The sequence below is a fragment of the Protobothrops mucrosquamatus genome, unplaced genomic scaffold (assembly GCF_001527695.2).
Source record: "Protobothrops mucrosquamatus isolate PMUCROS unplaced genomic scaffold, P.Mucros_1.0 scaffold1130, whole genome shotgun sequence".
Taxonomy (NCBI): Eukaryota; Metazoa; Chordata; class Lepidosauria; order Squamata; family Viperidae; genus Protobothrops; species Protobothrops mucrosquamatus.
In genome coordinates this window covers 304,067-331,460 of record NW_015387348.1, presented here as the reverse complement: position 1 = coordinate 331,460, position 27,394 = coordinate 304,067, and the positions used below count along the sequence as shown (strand labels likewise).

Here is a 27,394-nt window from a genome sequence, read left to right as displayed (position 1 = left end):
TCTCTTGCTTTTCTCGATGGCTTGGATGCAGCTGAGCATCCTCAGAGAGCAGCTGCTCAGCTCTCAAGCTGCAGAGTTGTATTACCGAGTCCGTTCTTAAAGAGATGCACCGGGGGTGATTCAGTAAAAGCCGGCACTGGGAGCAAATGCTCACCTGTCTGTCCTCTAGACCAGGGCTCCCCAACCTTGGCAACTTTCAACTCCCAGAATTCCCCAGCCAGTCCGCACATTTTAAAAGTTGCCAAGTTTGAGATACAATTGCTCTAAAACAGGGGTACTCAACTTTGGCTCTTTTATGACTCGTGGACTTCAATTCCCAGAATTCCTGAGCCAGCTTAGCTGGCTCAGGAATTCTGGGAGTTGAAGTCCACGAGTCATAAAAGAGCCAAGGTTGACTACCCCTGCTCTAAAACCTCCCTTCTGGGACTGTCCCTAAGTACCAAAGCCATATGGGTCACTCAGAAAGGCTGTGGTCAAGACCCATTTCTGCCTCTTTTGGAATTAAAGTGTGTGTGTGTGTGTGTGTGTGTGTGTGTGTGTGTGTTAAGAAGAGACTTTCGTGACTGAAGACTCCCTGTTTAAGGAAGAGGGAAAAACTCTTCAGAGATTGGATGCACCTGTCAGCGAGAAACAGCCGTGGCGTGGGAGAAAGTCTCTTATGAAATATATTAACCTTGTACAGTAAATAAATAACAACAATGGACGTTACTATACAGGCTTAAGTATAGGACTCACTCTAAGCCCGGATAATTTTAGGAGTTTTTTTGGACATATTCAAACAACATACAAATATGCTGCTCAATCTGAGACAGCACTTATTTTCTATATATAACAGAGACACAGAGATTATTACATGTATGACTATGTAGTATTATCATGTATGTGCACACAACTGCACGCACATACGGCATATATGATAATCTCACCCTAGCTAGAGATTGGTATGTCATCTGACAACTGGTGATGTGAAAGCAGAGGGATGGCCCCTGCATAGTCATTAGATGGTTCCCTAATAAACTTGGTGTTTTTTTGTGCTGATATCTATTAAGATGCTTGAATTTGCAATACATTTTTAGAATTCAAACTCCAATGCTCAATTTGTTCTAAAAATGCTTGGCTGACCATAATTTAATATACATATTTTTCAAAAAGCTGGGCGGGTAAATAATTAAATATCCATGCCACCTAGCTGTAGAGGAATCCCATCGGATGAATTAAGACACAGCCACAGCATTGTTTGGGGAAGCTCAGCTGAGCCACAACCTTGAAAGGAACATTGTCTAACCGCCATCGGGGAAGATCGGGCACGTCCTGCATCAAGGAAGCAAAATTAAAACCCGGATGACAGTTTTAGCAGAATCTTGAGCGATCAAATTTGGAAGAAGCTCAGATATGTCACACATGATGACAGCAAAAGTTCCTGGATCAGAAAGGTAGAAACGTTCGTGTTTTTGTAATGATCGTAAGAGAAGTGGGGCTGCTGGGTCTAGATTTAGAAAGGGAAGGGGACAAAATGCATCAAGCTAAACACAGGCCGAAAAGCTGTCTAAACTTGTATTTGGAAAACACTGCGATTGCCCAGGGCGGCAGATAAGAAGGGGATGAAAGTCTTTTATTTAAGGTATTCTCACTTTGTGCGGCTCGAGCGGTGTGCCCCATTTTCCATCTTGAGAGCAAGTGGTAGATAAGACCCTCCCTGGAACAAAAGATGCTGAGACTCTAGAAAGAGTACAGAGAAGAGCAACAAAGATGATTAGGGGACTGGAGGCTAAAGCATATAAGGAACGGTTGCTGGAATTGGGTATGTCTAGTTTAATGAAGAGAAGGATGAGGGGGGACAGGATAGCAGCCTTCCAGTATCTCAGGGGCTGCCCCAAAGAAGAGGGAGTCAAGCTATTCTCCAAAGCGCCTGGAGGCAGGACAAGAAGCAACGGATGGAAACTCATCAAGGAGAGAAGCAACCTAGAACTAAGGAGAAACATCCTGACAGTGAGAACAATTAACCAGTGGAACAGCCTGCCTCCAGAAGCGGTGAATGCTCCAACACTGGAAGTTTTTAAAAAGAGACTGGACAGCCATTTGTCTGAAATGGTATAGGGTTTCCTGCCTGAGCAGGGGGTTGGACTAGATGACCTTCAAGGTCCCTTCCAACTTTACTATTATTATTATTATTATTAAAAGCGAGAGCTGCTTGGAACAGTCAGAAGCCTTCAAGAGTTGCTGAGCTGCCCACCCGTTGTGATGAATGGAGCTTTTAGTCCGTGTTCGCAGCACTCTTTCAGCAGAAAGGCTAGCAGTCCTTTCCGTGAAGGAAAGCCATCTGCCCTGCTGGCCTTTGGCCTTCAGGGAGATCTCCCTCTGGGTCAGTTGTCGATGCCGATGGCTTCAGAAGAGGTGCTTTGCAGCGTGCAAGCACACCTCCAGACTTGCACAGAAATCTCAGTAGCGAATGCACACACAAAGTGAACGCCCACAGGTGTGGAGACAGCCGGAAACCGCATCCAAACCAGCTACGGCTGATTTGAAGAAAGGGGCTTCACGAGGACCCTCCCTTATTACGAAATAACTTTTTCCAAAGCATTTGCAGGGTCCCGGGAAATCGGTGCATCTTTATCAAGTCCGTAAAAAAGATACACACAAAATACTCTAAGAATACAGTACAACTGCTTGGTTTTATATACCTGAATGCAAGGCCAGAAAAAATAAATATGTATCTGTCTGCCGGATGATTTTGGAGTTATGCGGCTCACGATAGCCATAGAGTAGAAACTCAGTGGAGGTTACCTCCTTGGGGCTCTGCAAGTTAAATTTCTATAACGCTGTACATTCCAGGAAGAAATCAATGAAGAGATTAAGCATTAATTAATTAAATAATGAAGTGTTTGTGAACGTGATAAAGCAGAGGGGTCCCTAGGAAATCAAGATGGGCGGCCTCGGCCATGAGATCAACGCTCGGTCTCTTTTCCGCACCTGTTGTGACCCACCTGGTGGGTCTCTGATGGAAGGACTGGGGCCGCCCTCTCGCCTTGGCTGACCGTCCCCCCACCTCCCTAGCAGCCCCTTCTGTGATAAAAGACTTTAATGCCGGAACTCCTTGCCCTGTTGCTCCAAGCCATCATTTGAGGAGAAGAAAAAACTTCCTTACTCATAAAAGAAATCCAGGTTTAAGAGAGATCATTTTGCCTTGGTTTTATACAGCCTATAAAAAGTGGGGGGTCACGCACTGGCCACCATAAAATCATCCACATAAATAGCACGTTTGCCCTGTCCTGTTGTAACAGGCACATCTCACTTTGGTGAGGGGGATATTATTTCCAAGCAGTGGCTGGAGAAACGAAGCAGCAAAAGAGCCTGCAATGTAGAAATTGGGCGGGGGGGGGGGAATTCCAGATATTTGACTCCAGGAGAAGACCCAGAATCAGCCCCATTCAGTCAAGCGTGGGATTATCCGGGGAGCTGCCTCTGCTCCCCTTTGGCCTAGGGGCCGGATCCTGGCCTCAAAAAGTTCTTTTTAAAAGACCAGCCCAGGTCACGTACCGCATCAGGGGTCTATATCCCCCCCAAAAAAAAATATCTGCAGCCTTTGCAGGGGAAAACTGCCTGTTATAAAGTCAGCCCTAGGAACGCGTGTCTGTAATACGTGAAAAATCTCGCCACTTGGAGACGTGGCGCTGCTGATGCCAGAAGTCTCTATAAAGGTCCTCGGTCCACGTGCAGCTGGCTGGAAGCAGGCCCACGGAAGGTAGCATAATTGACTTGTGAGGTAGGACACATATTATGATCACACCACTAGTCCGGATTTAAGCTGCTATGGGTTGTGCCGTCTCTCTCCGGGAACTGGGGAAAAGGGTTTGGTAAGTTGATATGCCTCTATACGGGCATCTTTGCTGCATCCTTTTCAAAAACATATTTACCGATTTTTATTTTTATTTTTAGAAAAAAATCAGGCTGAAGATGAAAGCATAGGCAGATTGCGCTGGATAGTTCACTGGGGATTGTAATTGGCTGCACTTAAACCATCTCCTCTCAACAGCTCTAAAATGCAAAATGCTGTAAAAATCCCTCATCTCCACCTCATCACACTCTGTGGCCTGTTCCTTCGATTGATGAAGATTTGATGGAAAACTTTGTTTCCTGCACCCTGGATCTCTTCCCCTCCAAGGTAAAAAAAACCCCCACCTAATAGAGTATTGTTCCTTCTAGATTTATACTGAAAAATGTGTTTCCCATTATTCCTAGATTAACGATACAGCCACGGTTTGAATGTTACACAATTCCTTCCCAGCAGCTTCTCCTTTCAGATTATTACCACCCGTGTCCATTAGAAATAATAATTCCTATGTAAAAACACTACCGAATGTGCCCCATTCTTCTTTCAAGTTCTCCTCTCCTTTTTTAACACACATTAGTCAGAGTTTGATCTTCCGTAACTCATTCGCTGCAGAGATTTAATGCTTCTTTCCTGTTGGGTTACTCATAGGTCCCAAAGGAAGGGGAGACCTTACAGGAGAAGCCCAGAAAGAGAGGGGAAGGATGTTTCTGTCAGCCCTTTCTGATATACTGTAATTTAAAGGAAGCGGAAAGAAGATACAACTAGAACAGGGGTAGGCAACCTTGGCTCTTTTATGACTTGTGGACTTCAATTCCCAGAATTCCTGAGCCAGCATGGGGGAACTATGGCCCCCCTCATGACTTGTGGACTTCAACTCCCAGAATTCCTCAGCCAGCCTGGCTCAGCTTGGAAACCTCTCCCTTTCCCCTCAGCATGGCTGGCTCAGGGATTCTGGGAGTTGAAGTCCACGAGTCATAAAAGAGCCAAGGTTGCCTACCCCTGAACTAGATGGACAAGAGACCCCTTGGGGCGTTCAACTAATTGCATGAATGAATTCAGCAGAAGCCAGGTAAGCAACAAACACTTCAAAACCCATGTATTTTCAGAAACTTGCTCCCATGTGCAATGGTAAAAATGTTATCATACAGTTCAGTCAAGGTCTTCCAGAGTAGACTTCGCAATCTGGTGTTGGATCACCCAGCTACGAAAGGGGGAATTCTCCACCGGTGCAAGCATTAAACCGTCCGCATTCTTAAAGTGCCTCAATAAAAAAAAAAATCAATCGTCGTCCATAGGAGTCATGTACCACGCATCTCCTTTCATCGTCCAATTCATTAGGCTATGCAGTACAATTAATTTTCCAGAAATCATTTAGTGCAAGGGTAACACAAAAGGAAAAACAAATTAAAAGGCACAAGCAGTTCTTTCCCTTTCCCTTTTTCCCCCTAACGCTTTATAATATTCATCTGGGTTAGGCAGTTTAATGTCATCACCAAAAACAGCTATAAAATATCGTACCAATTTCTGTACACTATACACCTCTGCCCTACATTTTTGCCCCTCAAAACGGTACACATTTGAGCTTTGAGAGAAATGTACAGCATAGAATTTTTTCTTTTCTTAAAAAAAATACATTCTACATCAACATACACACACACACACTCGGTTCCAACAGGTACATTCTGCTCATCAGGTCAGTCTTTAGTACTGATCAAGTGTTTTATTGCTGGGACACAGTTTGCTCTTGCCATTTATAGCTCAGGGCCCTGTCTGAGGCAGGAAGGCGTTCGCCATTGAAGCAGAAAACCGGGTTTTGTGACCCGCCCTTCTCCCTTTATTTGGTCATCAGCCTGAAGAGCCTCCGTGGTCCAAGGTGCCCCACGCTTGAGACGGGAGCAACGAGGAAGCCCCTCTCCCATCATCGGTGCCCTTCCTGGGTAAGGATGGAGCTACGGCTGGAAGCACAGTGATGGGGAAGGGGCTGCAGGCTTCTCACCAAGGCCCTGAAGCGAGGGAAACTCAGGGCAGCCTCTTTATCCTCAGTGGGGCCTTTGCTATCTTTCCACCCATTCCTCGTTTTGAGACCCAAAATGGACACAAAGAGTCTCCCTACCAATGGAGACGCAGCTCCTGTCCTCTGTGGTCAAAATGGAGAATGACCCCCACAAGCAGCCAGGCCAAAGGACCGGCTTGGTGGGAGTCCTTCCACTCTCCTCTCCCCTCAGCGCCATCCGTCCCCGGGACCTTCTCCCTCCAACCAGGTGGGGTGGCCTAATTTCTATCAACCGGAGGAAACGTTGAATGAGAGCTGCTTCTATCAAGCCGAGTCCTCCAGGCCCCTTCCCCAAATAAATGCAACCAGAAATCTTCCGAGCTTTTCTGACCTGTTGCCTTTTAAACCCCAAAGCTGCCTGACTTCTGTTCGGACATAATTAATGCAAAAGTTGCTGTTTCTTGAAATAAAGGTTGGTATTTCAAGGCAGAAGAAGCTGCAGCCTCGGGTGTTTTCGTGCTGGGCTCCAACAGACAGCATGCCATGTCTCTGTTGCGTTGCCTCGCTTTTTGCATGGAGCTGTACAACTCACAAAGGTGACATTGTTAAAGCAGCAGTAACGTCGTACGGCAGCTCTCCTAAATTTGTTCTCCCACTAGCAAGTAGCAACTGATTAAAATAGTTATCTTTGCTTTCCTAGCCCTCTTCATCCGAACTGGCAACTCCATCCGTCTCTCTTTTGCATATTGCTTTTTCTGAAGCGTTTAGATTTGGTGCACATTATTAGCGTACAGGTGTGTTGCCATAGAAACAGAAGTCTCCGTTTTTGCCTCTGGGAAACCAGTCCACAAAAGCGAAGAGTTTGGATCGTTTAAGCAAACGTAATAAACAAAACTCTTCAATAAAGGAAAATTAACACTGTGGATGGAGAGATCTGGCAGGGGACCTCAAAGTCTATCTACATTCACATATTTGATATTTCGGTAATTTACATATGTTACACTGGGCTCAGGGCTCGTAGTTGCTGGCTTAGGAAGAAAACGAGGATCAAGGACCAGGTCCTGGGTGTGAGATGCACCAATATTCTTGAGAATTTGGGCATGAGGAGGTACATCCAGAAAGTGCATTATCATTATTATTATTATTATTAGCGCCTACTTGGTAGTGTACTTGAATGCATGCAAATACTTCCTCTTCATGCATTATAGCAAGCAGGATTTTCACATTTTCTGTCAGCATGATTAACCGGCATTGTATCATGAGGACATGAATGCATACAACTTCATAAAATACTGAGAAATGCATTCGCATAAAACTTTTGCACTGAGCTGTATCATGAAGTATCGCTTTTTTAATACTTGGGGGGAGGGGAAAAGGAGATTATTAATTGTTATTATCATTATTATTTATAACACACGTCAGACAAGCAGCCTTGTTATGCATTGACATTTCTGTGCTTAGGTAGGCAACCGGGGTAAGACTGGGAGAGTGAGCGTGTCCATCCTGACCCTGACCCAGGCCAGGCCAAGGGCAGCAGTCCACCGTATCTCCAGCATTAGCGCCGCCATCACCCTACAAGCACTTCAGAAAAGAAGAAGACGGGCCCTTCGCTTGTACAAGGACTTGTACGAAGCCAATGAAGAACATGAAATGAAGAAATGGCAAAGGAACCATGACACAAACCCCCACAAAACATTGGCAAGGAGGTTCTGGGGAGGACCACCGTGAAGATGAGGTTCCCTCATTCTTCACGCAGCTGCAGGCAATAGCGGTGGTAGCGAAGCTGGAAGAATATTTGCTCTAGAATAGAATGGGTCATTCCAGGCAGAGAATAGTGTTCGACCACCCCAACATGCTTGAACCCTAAGGACTCGTACAATTTGTGGGCTGCCACCTTCACTGCCGTGGTCCCCAGCACCACGGAGGAGTAGTTATTGACCACGGCAAACTCCAGCACCTTGCGACCCAGAGCTTTAGCGATCCCTTTACCACGGTATTTAGAGTCCACAGACATGCGGCGCAATTCCACGGTGTTGTCCTCCTCGTTGCCTCGGGCCGCCACGATGCCCACCACGTTGCCATTCAGCACGGCCACCCAGAAGCAAGAACCTGTCGGCACAAAGCAGAGCGTGAATTGGAAGAGAATAAATATTATCTTTCTAAACGCCATCAAACGAGAGGAAGCTCCCAACGCAAGTTCCCCTTAGAAACCACAATCAGTCCAAAATTATCACGTCAGATGCCTTCCTATAAAATTTCGCGCATTACACCCAAAACATAATTTTCTGTTTCATTGCATATTGTCTAAATATTGGAAGCGTTGAGTAATGGAAATGAATTATGTTTCGTGAGCTGTGCCATCTGTGAAAGAGGAGTTTATGAATGTCTGCCTTAATTTGCCCACTATTACGGTCCTGTGGAGCAGCACCGAAGCTTGTCCAGAGAAAATAAGCCGGTTCTCCATTGTTTGGTACCTACAATTTTAAAAAGCTTTGGTGGATCATTGGCCTCATGAAGTCTGGATGAAGCAGCCCACGAAGGAGGCCTCTTAACTTCATCCAGAGATGTGTTGCTTGTCAACAGGTTGGTTTACAAGCCAGCCCTTGGCCCTGCCCTCCGTCTCTTCCCAACCTGATATTAGCTTTCATGATTATGGGCAAGTCCAGTCTCCACAAAATTTGTTGGAGACATTATTCTGTTCTTTATTTTTTTCCTGACGGCTTTTAAACAACTCCGAGGCCAGGTGTGCACATCTGCAGCCAGTCCCATTTTGGCTACAAAGACTGGGGCCTTGACAATTTAGGGGGTTGTGTAATGGGATCACCACCCTTCTGGAGGTTCATGGCCATATTCTGGCCACATTCAAAAATAGAAACAGGCAGGAGAAGGGCGAGGAAACAAAGCAAAGCAGAGAAAGAAATATTTAACAATTTGGATTATGGATATGCAGTGTGTGCTCCTTCCAGCAGTGCCAAACAGATACTTCCTGTGTTTCAGAGAAAAGACAGGAAATTCTTAGCATCTTTTGGCCTGCAAGGATAGAAAGGAGCATTTGTGATAAGGTGACATCACTGGAAGATCAAAGGCACTTTAATATACCGTTATGTATTACATATTTTACAGCAGTATTTAGGTAAAACACTTATTTCCTTGGATTACATTCTGATTTAATATCACCATCTGGCAAATGGGTCCAGGGAGATTCTCAGTCATCCAGGTCCCAAAGATACTTTTTCAAGGGGCAACTGGACTTTCTTAGTTTTTTCTTGAAGACATTTCACTTCTCATCCAAGAAGCTTCTTCAATTCTGAGATGTGAAACGTCTTCAAGGAAAAATCAAGAAAGTTCAGTTGCCTCTTGAAAAAGCATCTTTGGGTCATCTGGCAAGTACATTAAACTTCATTTCTCTTGATTGTTCCTGAGACCACAAACCTTTCTTGCAATAATCTGGAGAGAGAAGTCAAAGAGAAGATCTTCTATCCTGGTAGGAAGAATGCAGGCAGTGAAAGAAATAAAACCTCCGATTGGTTTCCTTATTTTATCCCAAACTTAACAGAACTGACACCTCCCATCTTTAATCATCTTTGATCGAGGGCACCATTAAGTACATGGTTCAGCAGGGATTTTAATGACTTAATGAGGTATTTTCTTCATAGTTCAGTCTTTGTACCTTATTCGTGTCTTTGTAGAGTGTGATGATTCCACCACAGCTTCTAGGGATGGCAAAGTGTGTTTATGACTCATAGACCCACATTGTGCTGAATGGAATGACATTGGAAAGAATAAGAACCTCTTAGCAATTAAGGTTAGATTTGGTGATATTTTCTGAAGCGGCCGATGCAATTTTTAATTCCCTCAAATGGTTTAGAAGTTAAATCAGAGCCGATTGGCTAGTTATTGCTCTTCTCCCAATTTAATTTCAACAAAACTCACACACATTCACTCACACAGGCATAAATCATTTGGTTAAAGAGTACTTCAGAATGGGAAGGGAAATAGCGCCCTATGCTTATCAACTGAAGTGTTTTTGCTGTCAGGTGAACACAGCCAGTCTCAAAATACAGTGACCAAATTCACTGTATTTTTAGAAGACCCCAATCCCCATCTTTAGAACTGGGATCACACCTCAGCCCACCCAAACACTGTTGCCACATAAACACTCAACAGATTGGTCGGATCAACTACCTTTCAGAGTTTGCACGCCATCCTAGTATTTCTCTTCGGCTAGCCCACATTCTTCTCTAACTAGGGACATAAACATTGAGCAGCTGCTGCTGGTCTCCCTCTCTAGGTCATTGGCAGGGCAGCCCTCCAAGAATTCCTGGTGCTACAGACAATTACAGAGCTTCGTGAAACAAACAGGCTTGTGTTCATGAACTGACCTTTCGGCCTGGACTTCCATAGACAACAGTTCCCACCCTTAAGAGATACTTGCAAAATGAATCTGTGAATCTGTGTTATATTGGTCTCTCACCCTTCCTGCACCTTGCATTTTATTGTTCTCTCCTGGTTCCTAGCCTGCCACCCAAAATCGCCCACTGCCCTAGACCCACCACATCTTTGTCCTCCCTTGTTACTCCATCAGGAGTAGCCAGTGGCACATTTGTTGAATGGAAGGGTTGGTCTAGAGATCCATTCCTGGAAAAATATTGATGCTATCTATATGTCCACCTTTGATCCCAAGAAACTAGTTTGTATTAATTAGTTGAAGGAGGATCCTATAATGGAGATCGTCACCGGAGGAATCTCCGTTCCCAGAAGAAGTTGCCTTTCTGAGATTAACAACGACTGGGCCCTTTCCGAGTAGATTCAGACCGCGCTGATGCCTTGTGGCCATAGTTTTCATTAGCAAGAGAGGCCGAAGACTCACCAAGACTCAAGGAATATTAAGTGGCCAAGGGTTCAATGATAGTTGTGACGAGGCCGGAATAGGACAACTTGCCACAGCCAACTCACTGTGGCCAACAGGATAATTCAACAATTCAATTATTTAAAATAATTTTTAAAATTGTTTCAATTTTTGTCATTCACGTTTTGTCCCTCCTTTGGCATCTTTTCTTTATAATGATTCTGTTCCACCATTTCTTCGGTGTTAGTGTAACGTAGTTGCCGCACGGCGGGTTGTCCTAGACCCATGGCAGGTACATCAATGAAACCGGCCTTTTTGTGCACGCGACTTCTCAGCTGAAGGTCTACTTCAGAGGAATTCCTTCAAGAATGTTCTAAGGTGGGTCCGGAGAGCCTTGGCTCCCTACCAAAGCACATGTGGGGATATCCATGATTCCCCCAGAACAGACCAGCTCCACGCAGGTCATCCTGGCCTTGTTTTTCATGGCAGCCTGGGACCCTTGATCACGAGAAGGCAAAGTGACCGGTGCAGAAAACAGAGCTGCCTGATGCAGCTAGCTTGGCATCACCCGCCAAATCCGCCATTCTCTGCAAGTACAGCTCATTTGTGTACTTGCTGGCCTGTAACTTTATCCTGACAGTTTAGTGGGTTGGCTTAATCAAAATGTTGTGTGGATACTTTTGACATGTTGAAAACCTTTGGTGTTATGCATTTGATGATTCTGTGTACTCAATATTCAATGTATCAATGCATTACAAAATAAATGCTGTATAGGAAATTTGCTTTTAGTTTGAGACGGAGGTCAACCAAACGGCTAGACTACAGATAATGGCAAAGAATAAAACCACAGAAAGATCCATCGGAATTTGGAATGTGATTTTCCATCTCTTTCTGGTTAAGAGAGAAAAAGCTAATTTGGTGTCAAATCCAACCACCGCCTCTACGACGTACCAAGAACGGAGTGTACTGTACCAAGTAGTGCCGTACTTGATGGTCCTTTTCCAAAGTGCTGTAAGAACTGGAAGGTTTTTTTTTTATGGAAACGTCAAATAATTGTGAAGCTGAGGCAATGGGCTACTCTGCTCTTCGTGAGGTCCAATTTAAACAGACCGTGTGGTCACTAAGAGGAACTTACCCTTGCGGGATCCCAAGCATCTGGTGTGCCAGTGCATTTCGTCTCCCAAAACAAGGCCTGTGTTAGGTTGCTGGGGACTCGTGGTTTGGTTTAGCTGTATGATGAGGCATATTTGATTACAGCAGCGATGGGAGCATCTCTGGATATGCTGAAGGGCCAAGGCTCGTAAACAGACCCTGGAGAAGTTCTGACCACATGGTTGCTAAGAGGGAAGTCCAACTTGGTGGACAGAACCACAGAATCAACGGGAGAGACTGTCCCTTGCATTCATAGCGGCCAGCAGGGAAAGGTTTACGACAACCAGGCCAGGCTGCCTGGAAAGATTCTGCTTACCTGCCCAGCAATAATTTTAGACTGAAGCAGGGATGACAGCAGAATAAGAGGCCTTAGTTTACGACGGGAAATCTGCGCAACCAAAATCAAAGAGCTGAAATTTCTGAAAATCAGAAACATCAGTAAGTGAAAATAAAAACACTTCAAAAATAATAATAAAGCCAGCCATAGATCACAGTAGCAAAATTATGGAAAAGGAAAAAAATACAAAAAAAAATTATATCTGCCAAATTCAAGACTTCCAAGGTCCCTTTCTACTCTTACTCTACTCTACTCTACTCTACTCCTACTCCTATTCTGTTCTGACCTATTCTATTCCTACTTAGTGGACCACCATTCATTTAACGACCATTCCAACTTACAACAATGCTGAAAAAAGTAACTTATGAGCTTCGTTACACGGTCAAAATTCAGGCACTCGACAATCGCCCCATGTTTACGACGGTGGTGCCATCCCGCGGACAAACGTGATCACCATTTGTGACCTCCTGGCAAGCACAATCCAGGTAGGAAGTCAGATTCGCTTAGCAGATACGAGAATCACCTAGCATGGTGATTCTTTTAACGACTGTGGCAAAAGAGGTTGTAAAATCAGGCACAACCACGACCACCTTGCTTGGCAACGGAAGTTCTTGCCCCTTGTGGTCATAAAACGGAAGACTACCTGCGCCCTTGTGGCTTCATAAAGGGAAGACCTGAAGGCTTCCAAGATACCTGGCCTCACCTGGGCTCATCCACCACAAGGCAGATTGATTGCATCTCTCTTGGATCCAACGGTCCTGGATCCTGCTTAGGGTTATGGGCAACGTGTGTGTGTGTGTAGGGAAGCTGAAGGATTTTGCTGCAGGTGCTGACAACCCATTTATTGGGGTTCAAACAGAAAATGATGAATCCCCCCCCCCAGGCTGGACAAGGCCAACCACACCACTGCTGGGGACTTGGGACAATAAACAGGGTGCAGGACAAAACACAGACACCGCCTGGAGCATTAGGAAAAACCCCCACAAACTTCATTTATTTTTGCAGTACAAAAGGGAAGCCAATTAGAAGAACTTCAAAAATACTGAAGTGGCTGCCCTTTGGGGAAGACCCCAGAGGCAGATGGTGCATGCGTGCATTGCCTTTTGGCTGACAGAGATGGCCCTCTGAAGGGAGCAAGTCCCGCCTTCCGATAAACGTTCTGGACATTTCCTGTAAGCAACGACGTTTTTTGCAGGTATTCCTGTCCCACCACCGGCATGAAGACTGTCACATCGCTTCTTGAGACTCCTGTTTCTGTGGAAATTAAGAAAGGGAAAGCCACAATATTGTCGTTGCTGCCATGTCGAAATACATTTTTCTGAACGTTTCTTTCACATTTTTTATTCTTATTCCAACTTCTAAGCTCGTGTTTGTTGTAGAAAACAATTTGTAAAGTCCTTTTGGCTTTTATACAAAAACTGCACTATGCTGCTCTTAGTCCAGTTTTTAGGGAATTGATAGCATAACTTTACTCAACCAAAGTAAGTTTTGTTCACGTGACATTTTAAGGCAGTGTGCGCCAAACATGGCAGTTTTAAGATGGGTGGACTTCAATTCCCAGAATTCCCCAGTCTTGAAGTCCACCCATCTTAAAATTCTCAAGAATTTGAGAAATATTGCTTTAAGAATTGTATGTGACATTTAAGTATTTTGCAAGTCTGGTCGCACTTACAAAATGAGGATGGAAGAATACTCTCTCCCCATAAGGCTTTCTTAATAGTGTTTCTGTGATCCAGGAGGAGCTTTTGGGGTCACTGCTGTAACTATGAGAAGCAAGGCTTCTTTCTCAAAATGGAGGGGGGGACTTCAGGTAACCCCATCACCCCAAATCCCTGGCGCCAGGATGAAACATCAAAAATACTAGCTGGATTCTACCTCGCCTTGGATGCTTAAAAATATGGGCCTCTGGATTGTGCAGTCCAGCATAAATCTCAATAAAGAAGGAAGGAAGGAAGGAAGGAAGGAAGGAAGGAAGGAAGGAAGGAAGGAGAACTAAGATCTTCTCCTGCTCTGGCTGCATGTTCTTCCCACCCAAAGGGATGCTGGACAATATCCAGGGATACCATCCCTATATCAGTTGATGTAAGATTCCCTCCACCAACAACATTCATTTACACCGGCCTACCTTGCTCCTCATCTCCGGCACCTGAAGGCCTTGTTGTTAATTTTTTCTGAGCCTGAAAAAAGCAAGAACATATTAATCTGTACATATTCGAAAAAGCATACCCCAAATTTCAATCGCCACTGCCCCAGCACCCGGCCTCTGTCCCACCTCTCTCCTCCTCCTCCTCCTCCTCCTTCTTCTAGACCCAACTCCAGCCTGACGCCCACCTCCCCTTGGAACTGCCCTGTCACTTCAAATCCGTCCTCCTGTCAAGCCTCCCACTATCGCTCCATTAACACAACACACAACAGCACAATGCACTCACCAAAGGAGAGCTGGCGGAGGCTCCAGTGGTTTGCAGGAGAAGCCTTCATACTTGCCAGTTATCCTGAAGGGTCCATGAACCGGAGACCGTTATGGCGGCAGAGCTAGGCAGAGGTCAATGGCCTGGGTAGGGGGGAGCCACTACCAGAGCTGCTGGGGTTATTGTCTCATCCACCAGGGCTAATGACCTCTGCAAATAAAGAAAGTCTCTCTACGCAACCAATCTGATGCAATTAATGCACAGCGTCCAGGCAACAACAGGTACATAACTGAGGCATGTGACACATAGAACGCTATTTGTGCCCTACAGTGGAATGAATCAGACCCCCCAAAATGTGGGGAGGACAGTCAGTGGCTAGAACTAATTTACCCACAAACAGTGAAAGTAAATGGTTTCTTGCAAGCCTTAAAACTCAATATTGGTTTATGACACCAGTCTGTAGGTGATTAAAATGCGCCAATATTACATGGATTAAAATAATGTGTTCCACACCCCAAATCAGCCCCCTGTTCTGCTTGCAAATAAACAGCGAAAGATTAAAATTGAGGGTCAGCCAAGTCAAAGGGCCACAGAAGTATATCAAACTGGGTGGTCTTGCAGCACCAAACATTGATTAAATTCCTTTTTGGGGATCAACATGATTATAGGATAACCTGCTGTAGCAGGAAACCACCTACTTAATATTCTGAGCACTTATCAGTTTAAGAAGAAAGTCAATCCATGCTCAGTCAACAATTAGGATCATTTATTCTCTCTGCAACACCAGTTTCCTGGTTTGATTAATATTGTAAAATGCCTGTTTGTCTTTAAAAATACATGCTAGGAAATTCAAAGTGAAATTTCCTCTTGGATAATAAATGCATTTATAAAAATCATACAGGAATATACAGCATTGCTTAAGAGAAACAAGAAACCATTTCAAAGATATACTTGGAAGAATTGAGAAAACTATAAACATCTGAGAGATGGCTACATTAATAGGGGGATTGATAAAGATTTATAAAGTTATCGCATATCCCAAGATATCCAAATATGATTAAGAACAGTATTTATGCATTTACTTCATATAATTTACTTTAGTCTTATTACAGAGTTTAATATTAGAAGCTCCTGGGACTTTGATCTCAGAATCACCCTTGATTTAACATCTTCTATTCTAGGAAACGTCCAGAGAAAAGTTTGGTATTGGGAAGATATTTCAATATATTTTTAAATGTAGTGCATTCCAATCTTTGTGAAGATTTAGAAACTGACCAACTCGATCATCTGATTAATTATTTGCAGGCAATTTCACGTGGAAAAAGTAAGCACCATTCCTACATGTATCACGATCTGAAAGGCCTAAAATTGAAACTGGGCGCAACAGATCGGAGGGGAATGAAATGAAATGAAAATGAAAAAAAAAAATTGATTAAAGCCCATCATTAGACAGAGCTGGGAGGAACCTGTTCAACTGAAATTTAGTGTGACATTTAGTGTGTTTTGCGCTTTATTGTTGAAGTGTGGGGTATCACCAGACCTAGACCAAAGGAGCTGTTTGAGGCCTTCAGAAAGATGAAAGATGTCCCTGAGTTTGGAAAGAAATGTAAAAAGATCACCAAACAATTGGACGCAAATCATTCCGTGGTGCAAAAGATCATGGAGAAGATTTCAGACAACTTGCCAACTTGCCCAGGACACGTTGTCCCACCTCTGAGTCCAGCCTTAGAGCAGAACACAGACTGACTTTTCCCCACTGGCTTGGTCAAAAGTCCCCTGGGAAGGTCAACAGAGGAGACCCAGGACTCTGCAACCATCATGAACTCATGGCTGATATTGACCTCTCATCACCGTGAGGGAGCCACAATGGTCATAAGTGGGAAAACCGGTCCTAAAGTTACTTTTTTGAGCACCATCACATCTTTGAATGATCATTAAAGGAATGGTTGTAAATTGAGGACTATCCCTATCAGTTCACATGGTCTGAACTGCTTCAGTTAATGCAGTCTAAAACCACAGGAAGATTTTAAAAAAATAATAAATTAGTGGCATCACACCACAGGTTAACATTTAGATCAGTGGTTCTCAACCTTTTTAATGCCGCGACCCCAACCGGTCGTAAGTCGAGGACTAAACCGGTCGTAAGTCAAGGACTAAACCGGTCGTAAGTCGAGGACTAAACTGGTCGTAAGTCGAGGACTACCCAACCGGTCGTAAGTCGAGGACTTTCCCTGCCTGGGAGCGCCGCGCATGCGTGGTTCCGCCCCCTGTGCCGGCCGAGGCGTAGCTGGCAAGCGGCAGAGACGGAGCAGGCCGACCACCAGCTGGCCCAGCCCAAGGGAGGTAAGGCACCCGCCGGAAAAGGGGAAAAAAATGGCGGACAAAAAAATGGCAGACAAAAAAAATGGCGGACAGCCTTGCTTGGCGACCCCCATGAAATGGTCGATCGACCCCAAATGGGGTCCCGACCCACAGGTTGAGAACCACTGATTTAGATGAAGGTTAGTTTTCTCGCCCACGTGAAGCTGTATTTGTAGCCTTGTTTTTTTTAAACCTATGTGAAAGTCTATATTAAATTCTAGGTAGCCTCAGACTGAGAGGTTGGTCCATTTTCCCGGCCTCTGAAGGAGCTCCCAGAGGAGAAACTGTTTTTGCCAATCATGCTTCTTTCTCCTTGAATAGAACTGACAGCCCCATCCAGTCTTTTGGCAGCAGTCAGAAAGCAGTTATCTAACCACGGGCAGGTTTCTTTTTATTGCTGTTAGCTGTTTTTGCTTTTGTTTTAAATCAAGCCTCAAAAGCATTTCATTTGGTTTTTGCATTGCAAATTGAGTCGTAGTCTGGGGAAAATTCATGGCGAGGATTAGCTAAATTAGTCACTTAAATAAACCAAAATAAATATAAAGTTCACCAGAGAGAAAAACAACTTTTCATCGGAGTGGCCAATGATCACCAAGCAGTCTTAACAAACATAGAGTTTTTAAACTTAAAAGCCTGGATCAACACAGCGATCCTTTTGGGATCCATTTTGGCAGAGGTTTTCATTCCGAAGTTCAGTTCTGGGCCTTTCCTGAATCTGGGACAAGCACAGCTAAAGACCGAGAAGATTGTTGGGTGAACTCCTGTTTTGTCGCCTGTGAACCTCCCTTTGAACACGCCTCGCCGAAGGGCGGCTGCTCTCGGTCGCCCATTGTTCTCCAGAGGAGTTCAGCGCATCGTCACAAAAGGGCCTTCGGGTCAGGATGTCCAGCCAGAGAATAGGCTTTGAGCAGTGGTGGGATTCAAATACCTAAACAACCGGTTCTCTTAGTGGATGCAGGCCTGGGTCTCCAAGGCCTAGAACAGATTTCCAGAAGTGGCATCCATGCACTTCCGGCAGGCCGTTCTAAGCCTGGGAGGCCTCCTCCAGGCCTCCCAGGCCTAGAATGGACTTCCAGAAGCAGCGTGCATTCAGCCGGTTCTTTGAACTCAGCAAAATTTAGCTACCGGTTCTGCCGAACTGGTGCGAACCGGCTGAATCCCACCACTGGCTTCGAGCTATGAACTTTGTAATAAGCTTCTGCCCTTCCTTCACAGCCATTCATCCTTTGGCCAAGGACAAAGGCCCTCCTGCTCTCCGTCTGTCCTGCAAGGAACCCGGCTACTACCGAGTAAAGGGGAGCCTTGGTCTTTGGGGCTCCCAAACGGCTGATCGGCAGGGTCTCTCTCTTCTGGCTTATTGGCATCCCGTGGGATGGATCTCCCATCGTAGTGCAGGTGGTCCCCGACTTACAACAGTTCATTGGGTGACTGTTCCACCTTACAGTGGCATTGAAAAAGGTCCCCTTTGACCATTTCTCACACTTACGACCGTTGCAGCATCCCCACGGGTCACCTGATCAGAATTCAGACGCTTGGCAAGTGGCTCGTATTTATGACGGTTGCAGAGTCCCTGGGATCATGTGATCCCCTCCCTTTTTCGACCTTCTGACCATCAAAGTCAAAGGGGGAAGCCGGATTCACTAAACAACGGTGTGACAAACTTAACGAATGCAGTGATTCAGTTAACAACTGTGGCAAAGAAGGTCACAAAATGGAACAATATTCACTTAACAGTTCTCTCACTCAGCAATGGAAATTCTGGGCTCAGCCGTGGTTTTAAGCCTCCGCCTCCAGTCTTTGAGCAGTGAAGAAAGTGCAGCTGAATAGAAAATGGAGCATTTCTGGGAGGCAATAAATTATCTGCAGGCACAGCCCTCCTTCGCCCTTTGTGTGCCACCCAGCGAACCCACGCCACCCAGGAAAGTTCTGCTGCCACCTGAGATGGTGAGGAAGAGGGGCCTGGGAGTGAGGGAGAGGGGGAGAGAAGGGAAGGGAGACGGCCTCCCTGCTGCCTCTCCATCCCCCCAAGAGGCAGGAAGGAAGTGAGGGCATCGCCTGAAGGAGAACGTTCTGACATGGCGGGAGCCCTGCCCTGTTCCACAGAAGAAGCCGAAAGGGAAGGAGTGGGGAGGGGGCAGAAGACACCCCAACCTCCGTGGAGAGGGAGCTAAGGGGAGAAATCCACCCTTCTCTTCCTGGAAGAAGAAGAAGGAGGAGGAGGAGGAGGAGGAGGAGGAGGAGGAGGAGGAACAGAGAGGTGGTTTTTGAGGTACTTAGAAGGAGAAGCAGTAAAGAGTGGAGAAGACCAGGTCTTCTAAAGCTGAAGTGCCATTTTTAGCACCAACCAACAACTGTTTGGTTTCAAAGGAGAAGAAGCCCTCTGAAAGGCCAAGGGCGACGGCCTTCCCACACACAAGGGGCCATTGCCTAGGACCGCTTCAATGGCGCTGTGGGTCTCAGACCAACCCTTCCCGATTAAAACTGTGAGGCAGAAGGTGTCCCCAAGCCGTTGACAGCTTAGGCCAGGGGTAGGCAACCTTGGCTCTTTTATGACTCATGGACTTCAACTCCCAGAATTCCCCAGACAGCATGCCATAACCTTGCTAAGGTTGGAGACCCCTGGCAGAGCTGATCAGCAGCAGAAACAGAATTAACTCTCCAAGGCCCATCAAAAGAGGATATTTTTTTTTAGAATTAAGAGCCCAGCCTTACTTATTTCTCTTTCACCTTTACCTGTCACTCTATTCGAGGTCTCATTTTTGCTTTTCTTGCTGTTTCATGTCTTCCTCTCCCTGCTTTTCCTCTTTTCTGCACTTCCCCCATTTGTTCTTTTTCCTTCCTTCCTTCCTTCCTTCCTTCCTTCCTTCCTTCCTTCCTTCCTTCCTTCCTTCCTTCCTCTACTCTCCCTTCCATCTATTTATGCTCTCTCGGTTTCTGTTTCTGCTCCTTTCCTGGGAGTTGATTTCTCATTCCTGCCATCAACCTCAGCCTCTCCCCCCTGCCTCTGCTCACCCACTCCCCTATCTCTTCTTCTGTCATCACTCCCACTTCTCTGGGCTTGCATTGTGTTAGGTGGCACCGTGAGGCTCCAGGCCCTCCCAAAGAGGCTTCTGTTGTGCAGACATCCCGCCTCGTTCTCAAGATTTGCGAGGAACCCTCCCAGACCCCCACACTTTCCATTTTTAACTCTCCCCCCATCACACCTAACGTTTCTTTCTTCCCCCCCCCTTTGCAAAATCTCTGGGTTCGCTTGAAGATAGTTATCAACTTCTCAACGCTTTTTGTTGAGCACAAAAATGCCTGTTCAGACCCAGTTGTCTTAAGTTGCATTTTTAAAATAGTAATCGAAGTGTCTGATAATTTGTTGAAAACAACCTACACCTACTCATTAAAAGTCAGCAAAGTCTGCAGCAGCCGAATTCAGCACGCTCAGGAGAGCAACACACGGCTCAGTCCTCCACGCAGAGAGGAAGGGAGGGTTTGTGTGTCTGTGTGCCAAGGGATTGTGAGACGGCCACAATTCCACCTAGACATTTCTCCAGCCTCCCCCCCCCCCTAAGCTCATTCACATCTGCATTGCTTTGTAAGTAAACTGTGCCTTGCATGGCAAGAGATCTGCTTAAAGACCGGCTGCTTTGGGCCCTGTGTGACGCTCAGCAAACTGCCCACACGGCCCACAATGAGGGAGACGCCAACATCTCTCTCTCTCTCTCTCTTTCTCTCTCTCTGTGTGTGTGTGTGTGTGTGTGGTGCAGGCTCCCCAGCCCCGTCTTAGAAAGAAGACACGCTTCTTCCCTTTAGTCCAGCAACCAACAAGTCACACTTCAGGCTTAGCTTCAATTTGTCGCTCTCCCTAAATCAATTTAAGGAACCAAATAATGACTCAACGCTCCCTTTGCTACACAAAACTGAGGGGAAGAACCAGGGAGGCTCCATGGGTCCCAGAAATGTGCAAGGTTAGGCTTCATCCCACCCAGGTGTCGCTCAATTGTACAGGTACATTTGCCTCAGTGCCTCCCACGTGAGGGCTCTCACGGTATCACCCTAAGTAGCTTCATAATTAAAATTTCACACCTTGGATTATGTTTCCCAGCCATCCTCTCACTTAAATATGTGGCTTCGGGAATGACTAACTACAAAATATTTTTGCTCAACATTTCAGGGCTACTAAAATCTCAGCTTCATAAAACTTGGCACACACAATATGTTCACGGAGCACTAGAAGGCTGTCAAATGCTTTTGGTTTTCAGGGGAAATTCTCCTTGATGGGAGTCTGTCCGCTCCAGATCAAAATCTGCAAGCCGGCAGGCCCTGAATCGCAGCAGTACCCCAAAACTCACCCCTTTCGCGTCCCAGATGCACACGGACAACAAGGCGTGGAGCTGCACCCATCGGCTTCCAGTTTTGGGCCCTGTCGCTCCAGGGCTTCCTTTCATATTTTTTCCTCTTTTTTTCCCCCTCACCCACTCTCTGTGGAAGAGGGCCAGCGTGAACTCTGTGTGTGTGTGTGTGTGTGTGTGTGTGTGTGAAGCATTGTGCTATGAATGAGGACTTGTTCCTTCTCTTCTGCTGCTCCTACTCTAATTGCAGTGCTGTGAAAGAACAACCGACCTCAGTGGACCAGAAATTAACTTTGCAAGGAGTTCCAAGTTTGCCGCTGACAAAGGGGGTGTAGGGGGCGCGGGGGGGGGAAGCCACCCTTCTCCATGTCCTGCAAAGGCCCTGGGCTCTCCGGCCACTCAGTCCGTTTCCCAAGGCAGCAAACCTCCGTTTTGCTTTTCAAGGTCATCCTGTTTATTCTCTTCTCCGGCACTTCCTGCGTCCTTTGGCAAAGCCTCCGGACGCATTTCAGAAGGACAGTCGGTGTTTTCCCGGGACGTTCAAACCCCCCCCCGAGGGGCAAAGCCTGGGAACTCTCTGAAACTACACAGAGTTTTGCCCCACTTTACAGCCTTTATTGACCTAGTTGTTAACTGAATCACTTTGCTTATCGGAAGGTGACGAAAGGGCACCACGTGACCCACCGTGACGCTGTGACCGTCAGAAACTTGAGCCGGTTGTCGAGCGCCTGAATTTTGATCCCGTGACCCTGGGGGTGCCGTAGCGGTCGTGTGAAAAACGGTCATAAGCCACTTTTTCCAGTGCCGTTGTGACTTTGAACGGTCACTAAATGAACTGTTGTAATTTGAGGACTACCTGTAATACTGGAAGTTCTGATTACAAAGGTTTTCTTGAAATAAGATGCCGTTTATAGAAATCTTTAGAAAAACTTCCCTGAAGTTGCCCAAAATATCTGAAATATGTTCTATTTTCCCTTTTTTACAAGCAACCGCTCTGGAACTGACTGGATTAAAAGCTGATTGTTATTGCTAGCTAACACAAGAGTTTGGAATTACACAGGCATAACCATCTTATATTTGTAAACCTTCACAACCTGAACAGAGGTCTCCCGCTTTCAAATATATTCCTTATATGGATCAATCAAAGCTTTCCAATAGGCTGGAATGTAGAAATATTTTTTTCTGAACCAGCAAAGCAAATTACACAAGCATATTAAGAGAGGGAACAGAAGAGGGTCCCAAAAGCCTATGAACACCTGATCAGCTAAGCAACAAGTAAGAAACATCCAGTAATTGGCATAAAAGATCCAGACCCCGCAAAACAGGGTAAATTCGACTGATTTCTCTCAACCATTGTGGTCAATCTACGCAGGGGATATACAAACAAATTTCAAATATGAAATGTCCCACCTATGGATCTCAACATAAAGAACCAGAGATTCAATATAAATCGGAACGTCATCTTTCTATTTGTCTGAAGGCTCCATGGGACCGTTATGTATTTTCTGGAGAAACGGACTACATGGGCAGCGAAAGCTGGAATTTCACTTCTGATAGGATTTATTTCCTAGTTAGCAATGAACATAATATGTTTTTAAATTGCTTTATGTGTTTACTTGAAGTTATTTCCTCCTCTTTCACCACTACCACATTAAGCAAAAATGTTTCAAGGAATCTTGTAAAGGCATGTTGTTTTTTTTAAAAAAAAACCTTTTACTGTGTTCCCGAAAGTCAGCAGCAAGCAAGGCCTCATCGTAATCCCCGTTCAGGCAGGAGCGCGCCAGCCTGCATCCACCACATTCGGTCCTCCTTCAGGTTCTGCTGAAGGGACTCCGGATTTTCAATGTGTCTAAATCAAGACAAACATCCACACTCCGAAAACTTTAAAGGGCAACGTTGAAATCCCCCCCCCCACCTTGAGATAACCTGCTCTGATGTCAAAGCCCCCCAAACGGCAGAGAGCTGAAGTGCTATTCTTTCTTCAAGCTCACGGAGAGAAGGGAAAAGATGCTTGAAACTAGAATAACGGGGACGTCCCACTAATTCAGGAGGATTGTCGGTTCTGTAAGTGTGCAACACACTTTTACTAAGACCCTTTTTTCTTACTAACACCTGCTCTGAAGAGACCTGGAAGCTCCCTCAGGCACAACTGAGGTTTGGCCACACTCTGCCAGAGAGCAGCCCTCTCCGCTCCTTCTGCTGGGGAAGGGATCCTGTGGGACAAGGAATTGCATTTTAAGGATCAACCCTTTCCTCACCCGACTGTCAACGCTGCTAACATCGGCTGTTCTTGCTTTGACAACAGATGGAAATGTAGCCATCTTTTCTCTTTCGCTTTTAGAGTTAGATGATGCTGGGAGGGGGGATGTGGATGAGAGTCCAGTTAGACATAACAACAATAACTCAGCCATGGGAACCCAAGGTTATTGAGCCCAGAGCTGATAAGGATTTGGTGGGCTGGAAAGCTGGGGAGGAAGCCCACACTTCAAGCTAATTGGGGAATGTGATTTATGACTGTTAATTGGAGGAGGGAATTGTGCTTTGCTACTTTGTGGGGGGGGAGGGGAATTCAGTTTTTGGCTTTAACTATGTAGTGCTGATACTTTGTTTTTCAAATAAAAGATTCTTTAAGGTAAACAATGCCTCGAAGTTCTTTTAAAGAGTTTCATCTGTCGGAACCATGACACGGACATTGATAGACACGGTCAGCAAATCAGTGCCAGTCTCGGGGGATACGCCTTTCCTCCCTTCAGACATTCTTTCAGGTACCCGAATAGTGATGATGAAACTCACATATCATAAACTGGGGCAGCCTTCTGCCAGATGGAAAGACACGGTTCAGTCTCCATTCAGATAGATTGAACTTATATCTTGGCTCACAAATCACTTGAACAATATTCCTAGATTTCAAGATGAAAGACAATACTTACACCACTTTTTTTTTTAAAAGAGAGAAACCCTATACAGACAAGATTAGAAGAACACTTTGGGGGTACACAAAACACTTCACCAATGGACTGCAGGGGCACTATATATATATATGCAGACAGATCATACAGAAAAATTTTACTGTATTTTTTTTTCTCTGAGTCAGAGCAAAATACAGTATCATAGTTAAGTTGCTGGCCGAGAAACCAGGAGATTGTGAGTTCTAGTCCCGCCTTAGCCATGAAAGCCATGCTGGGTGACTCTGGGGCAGTCATGCTCTCTCAGCCCAAGCCTACCTCACAGAGTTGTCGTTGTGGGGAAAACATGAAGAGGAAGGAATATTGGTATGTTTGCCACCCTGAGTTACTTATAAAATAATAAAGGTGGGATAAAAATCAAATAAATATATAAATATAAGTACCAAGTGCTCTATTTTGACAAGGTATTTTAAAACACACACACACAAACCACACAAACACACCCCTCTCAATAAATTAGAGTGACAGATCTGTTGTACAAATTTATCCATGCTGGTCATAGAGGAATTTCTGAGTCTGGCCAGGCAAGGTTGAGGCTTGGGCAGGGGTCAACCCAAAGTTCAAGGTTCATCCGGGGTTGAATAAAAGATCTCAAAAGAAGGCACGGACCCTCCTCAATGGCCGACCACATCTTGCCAAGATAGCTACGTAGTGCCCATGTAATTACCAGGGATTGAACTCAGTTGGAGCAAGACTTTCCTTTCCACTTTACAAATGCATATTCCACATATCCTGAATTCGTACGGTTTTTGAAATATGTACAAAACCGATTGGTTCAATTTTTTTTTTGAATAGGTACCCAATATCTCCAATAATACAATCTCTAAATCTTTACCCAGATTTCTTTTTTCTTTTTGTTACAATACTTAAGATCTACAGGAGATTTTTACAGCTGGATCGCCTGTAGCATTACACGTTTAATACAGTGAAAGTGGAAACCAAGGAAATTTGCTAAGATGCAACTCTCAATGCTTGCATGTAAACTCGAGTACCAGCGTTTAAAAAACGGCAGAATATTTTTCCATTGTTTACATGTAAAGATTTGCCCAGGAAGCCAATAAGCCCAATATTCTGGAGACACGACGGACCCTCCTGTTCTCTGCTTGTCAGGAGGACTACAAGGGCAGATGTTACATTATTCACCGCTTATGGGGTGGCTGGTCAGCCCCTTCAGGGGTCTTGTCACTCACCTGGGGATTTCATGTAATATTGCTCAATGTCAGACATGTCCGTATTCAGGGCGCATTCGAGATAGTTGAGGATAACTTTCCTACTGAAGTAGTACCTCAGGCCCATCAGAAAGACGGGCAAGCAGCAGGTCACCAGCAAGGACTTGGTCACAACAAAGCATATTACTAGGGAGACAAGGGAGAGAAATAAACGACACCTGTCAGAAGAGAGAAGGCAGCAGCGTCAATTTTGGAACACAGACCTCAAAGCCACACACCCGTTAACTTGATTCGTACCCACTGCATGAAGGTTGCTTACGTGACACCATCCGTATTCCTTTCTGTCTTTCTTTGGCCAATAAAAGGATTTTCTATAATAAATATGCAGGTTAGTCCTCCTCTTACAGCAGTTCGTTTAGTGACCACTCAAGTTCCAAAGTGACTTATGACCGTTTTCTCATTTAACGACCGTTGCAGCATCCCCACGGTCACGTGATCAAAATTCGGACGCTAGGCAACCGGCTCACATTTACGACGGTCGCAGCGTCCCAGGGGGTCACATGATGCCCTTTTGCGACCTTCTGACAAGCAAAGTCAAGCCAGATTCACTTAACAACTGTGTTACTATCTTAACAACTGCAGTGATTCACTTAACAACTACAGCAAGAAAGGGTCATAAAATCGAGCAAACTTCACTTAACAAATGTCTCACTGAACAACAGAAATTTTGGGCTCAGTTGGGTTTGTAAATGGAAGATTGCCCATATTAAGATCTGAATTCTCTTTTTTTAAAAGAACCAAATATTTCAATGTCTGCAGACAGCAGTGAAAAATGACTATTCTTGATCTGATCTGTGCTCAGAGACCTACCTGCCCTTCACGCACTCCAGTAAGATGTTTATTGAGATTTCTGCATTGTCAACTACTAAAGTGTGTTGGTGGTGGCCCATGCCATAGAGCAGGGGTCCCCAACCCCTACTCTGTGGACCAGTACCGGGCCGCGGCATGCCAGCAACTGGTCCACACAAACAAGTGAAGTTCCATCCATCCATGGGATGCAGTTAGCACACAAAACCACGTCCCCCCTCCGGTCCATGGAAAAACCTCTCTCCATGTAACCGGTCCCTGGTACCCCAAAGGTTGGGGGCCTCTGCCATGGAGGAAACTGAGGGAACTGACAGCTCTCTCCGTTATCAAATGAAGCTTAACGTCATCCAAAATAGAACCGTGACAAAATTCAAATTAACACGCGACATATTTAATTCTGTTTTTTGGTATCTGGTCTGCACTACTTTACTGGGACCATCAAAATCTTTAATACAAGAAGCCGGCCTCATTGATCTTGTCACCTCCCGCCTGGACTACTGTAATGCTCTCTACATGGGGCTTCCCTTGAGGAGCACTCGGAGGCTCCAGTTAGTCCAGAATGCGGCCGCGCGGGCGGTGATGGGAGCGACTCGTCGCTCCCATGTAACGCCACTGCTGCGCGAGCTGCACTGGCTGCCTGTGGCCTTCCAAGTGCGCTTCAAGGTGTTGATTATCATCTTCAAAGCGCGCCATGGCATTGGACCTGGTTACCTCCGAGACCGCCTTCTGCCACAGATTACCTCCCACCGGCCGATACGCTCCCACAGAGAGGCCCTCCTCAGACAGTGTCGGCTGGCGACCCCCAGGGGGAGAGCCTTCTCTGTCGGAGCACCCACCCTCTGGAACGAGCTGCCCCCAGAGATCCGGGTGATTCCGGATCTCCCCTCCTTCCGCCGCGCCCTCAAGACCTGGTTGTTTCAGCGAGCCTGGTTCCAGGGAATCGTTAACGCCTCTTTGCAGGAGGGTGTCTTCCCGGCAACCCTAAAGGAAGCCGTGGTGAGGCCCCTCCTCAAGAAGCCTTCCCTGGATCCAGACGAGTTGGCCAATTATCGCCCGGTCTCCAACCTTCGCTTTACGGCGAAGGTTGTTGAGAGTGTGGTTGCATGGCAGTTCCCGCGGC

The 27,394-nt window shown here is 45.7% G+C and overlaps 1 protein-coding gene across 1 annotated transcript; it reads right to left on the bottom strand.

Moving 5' to 3' along the window:
- Window positions 1-7,566: 7,566 nt before the first annotated feature.
- Window positions 7,567-26,357, bottom strand: NAT8L (N-acetyltransferase 8 like). Its single transcript, XM_015820441.1, has 3 exons — window positions 26,278-26,357; window positions 25,429-25,625; window positions 7,567-7,934 (listed from the first exon to the last, which is right to left on the bottom strand). The coding sequence occupies exons 1-3, from the start codon at window positions 26,355-26,357 to the stop codon at window positions 7,567-7,569; spliced, it is 645 nt and encodes a 214-aa protein (XP_015675927.1).
- Between the last annotated feature and the right edge of the window lie 1,037 nt (window positions 26,358-27,394).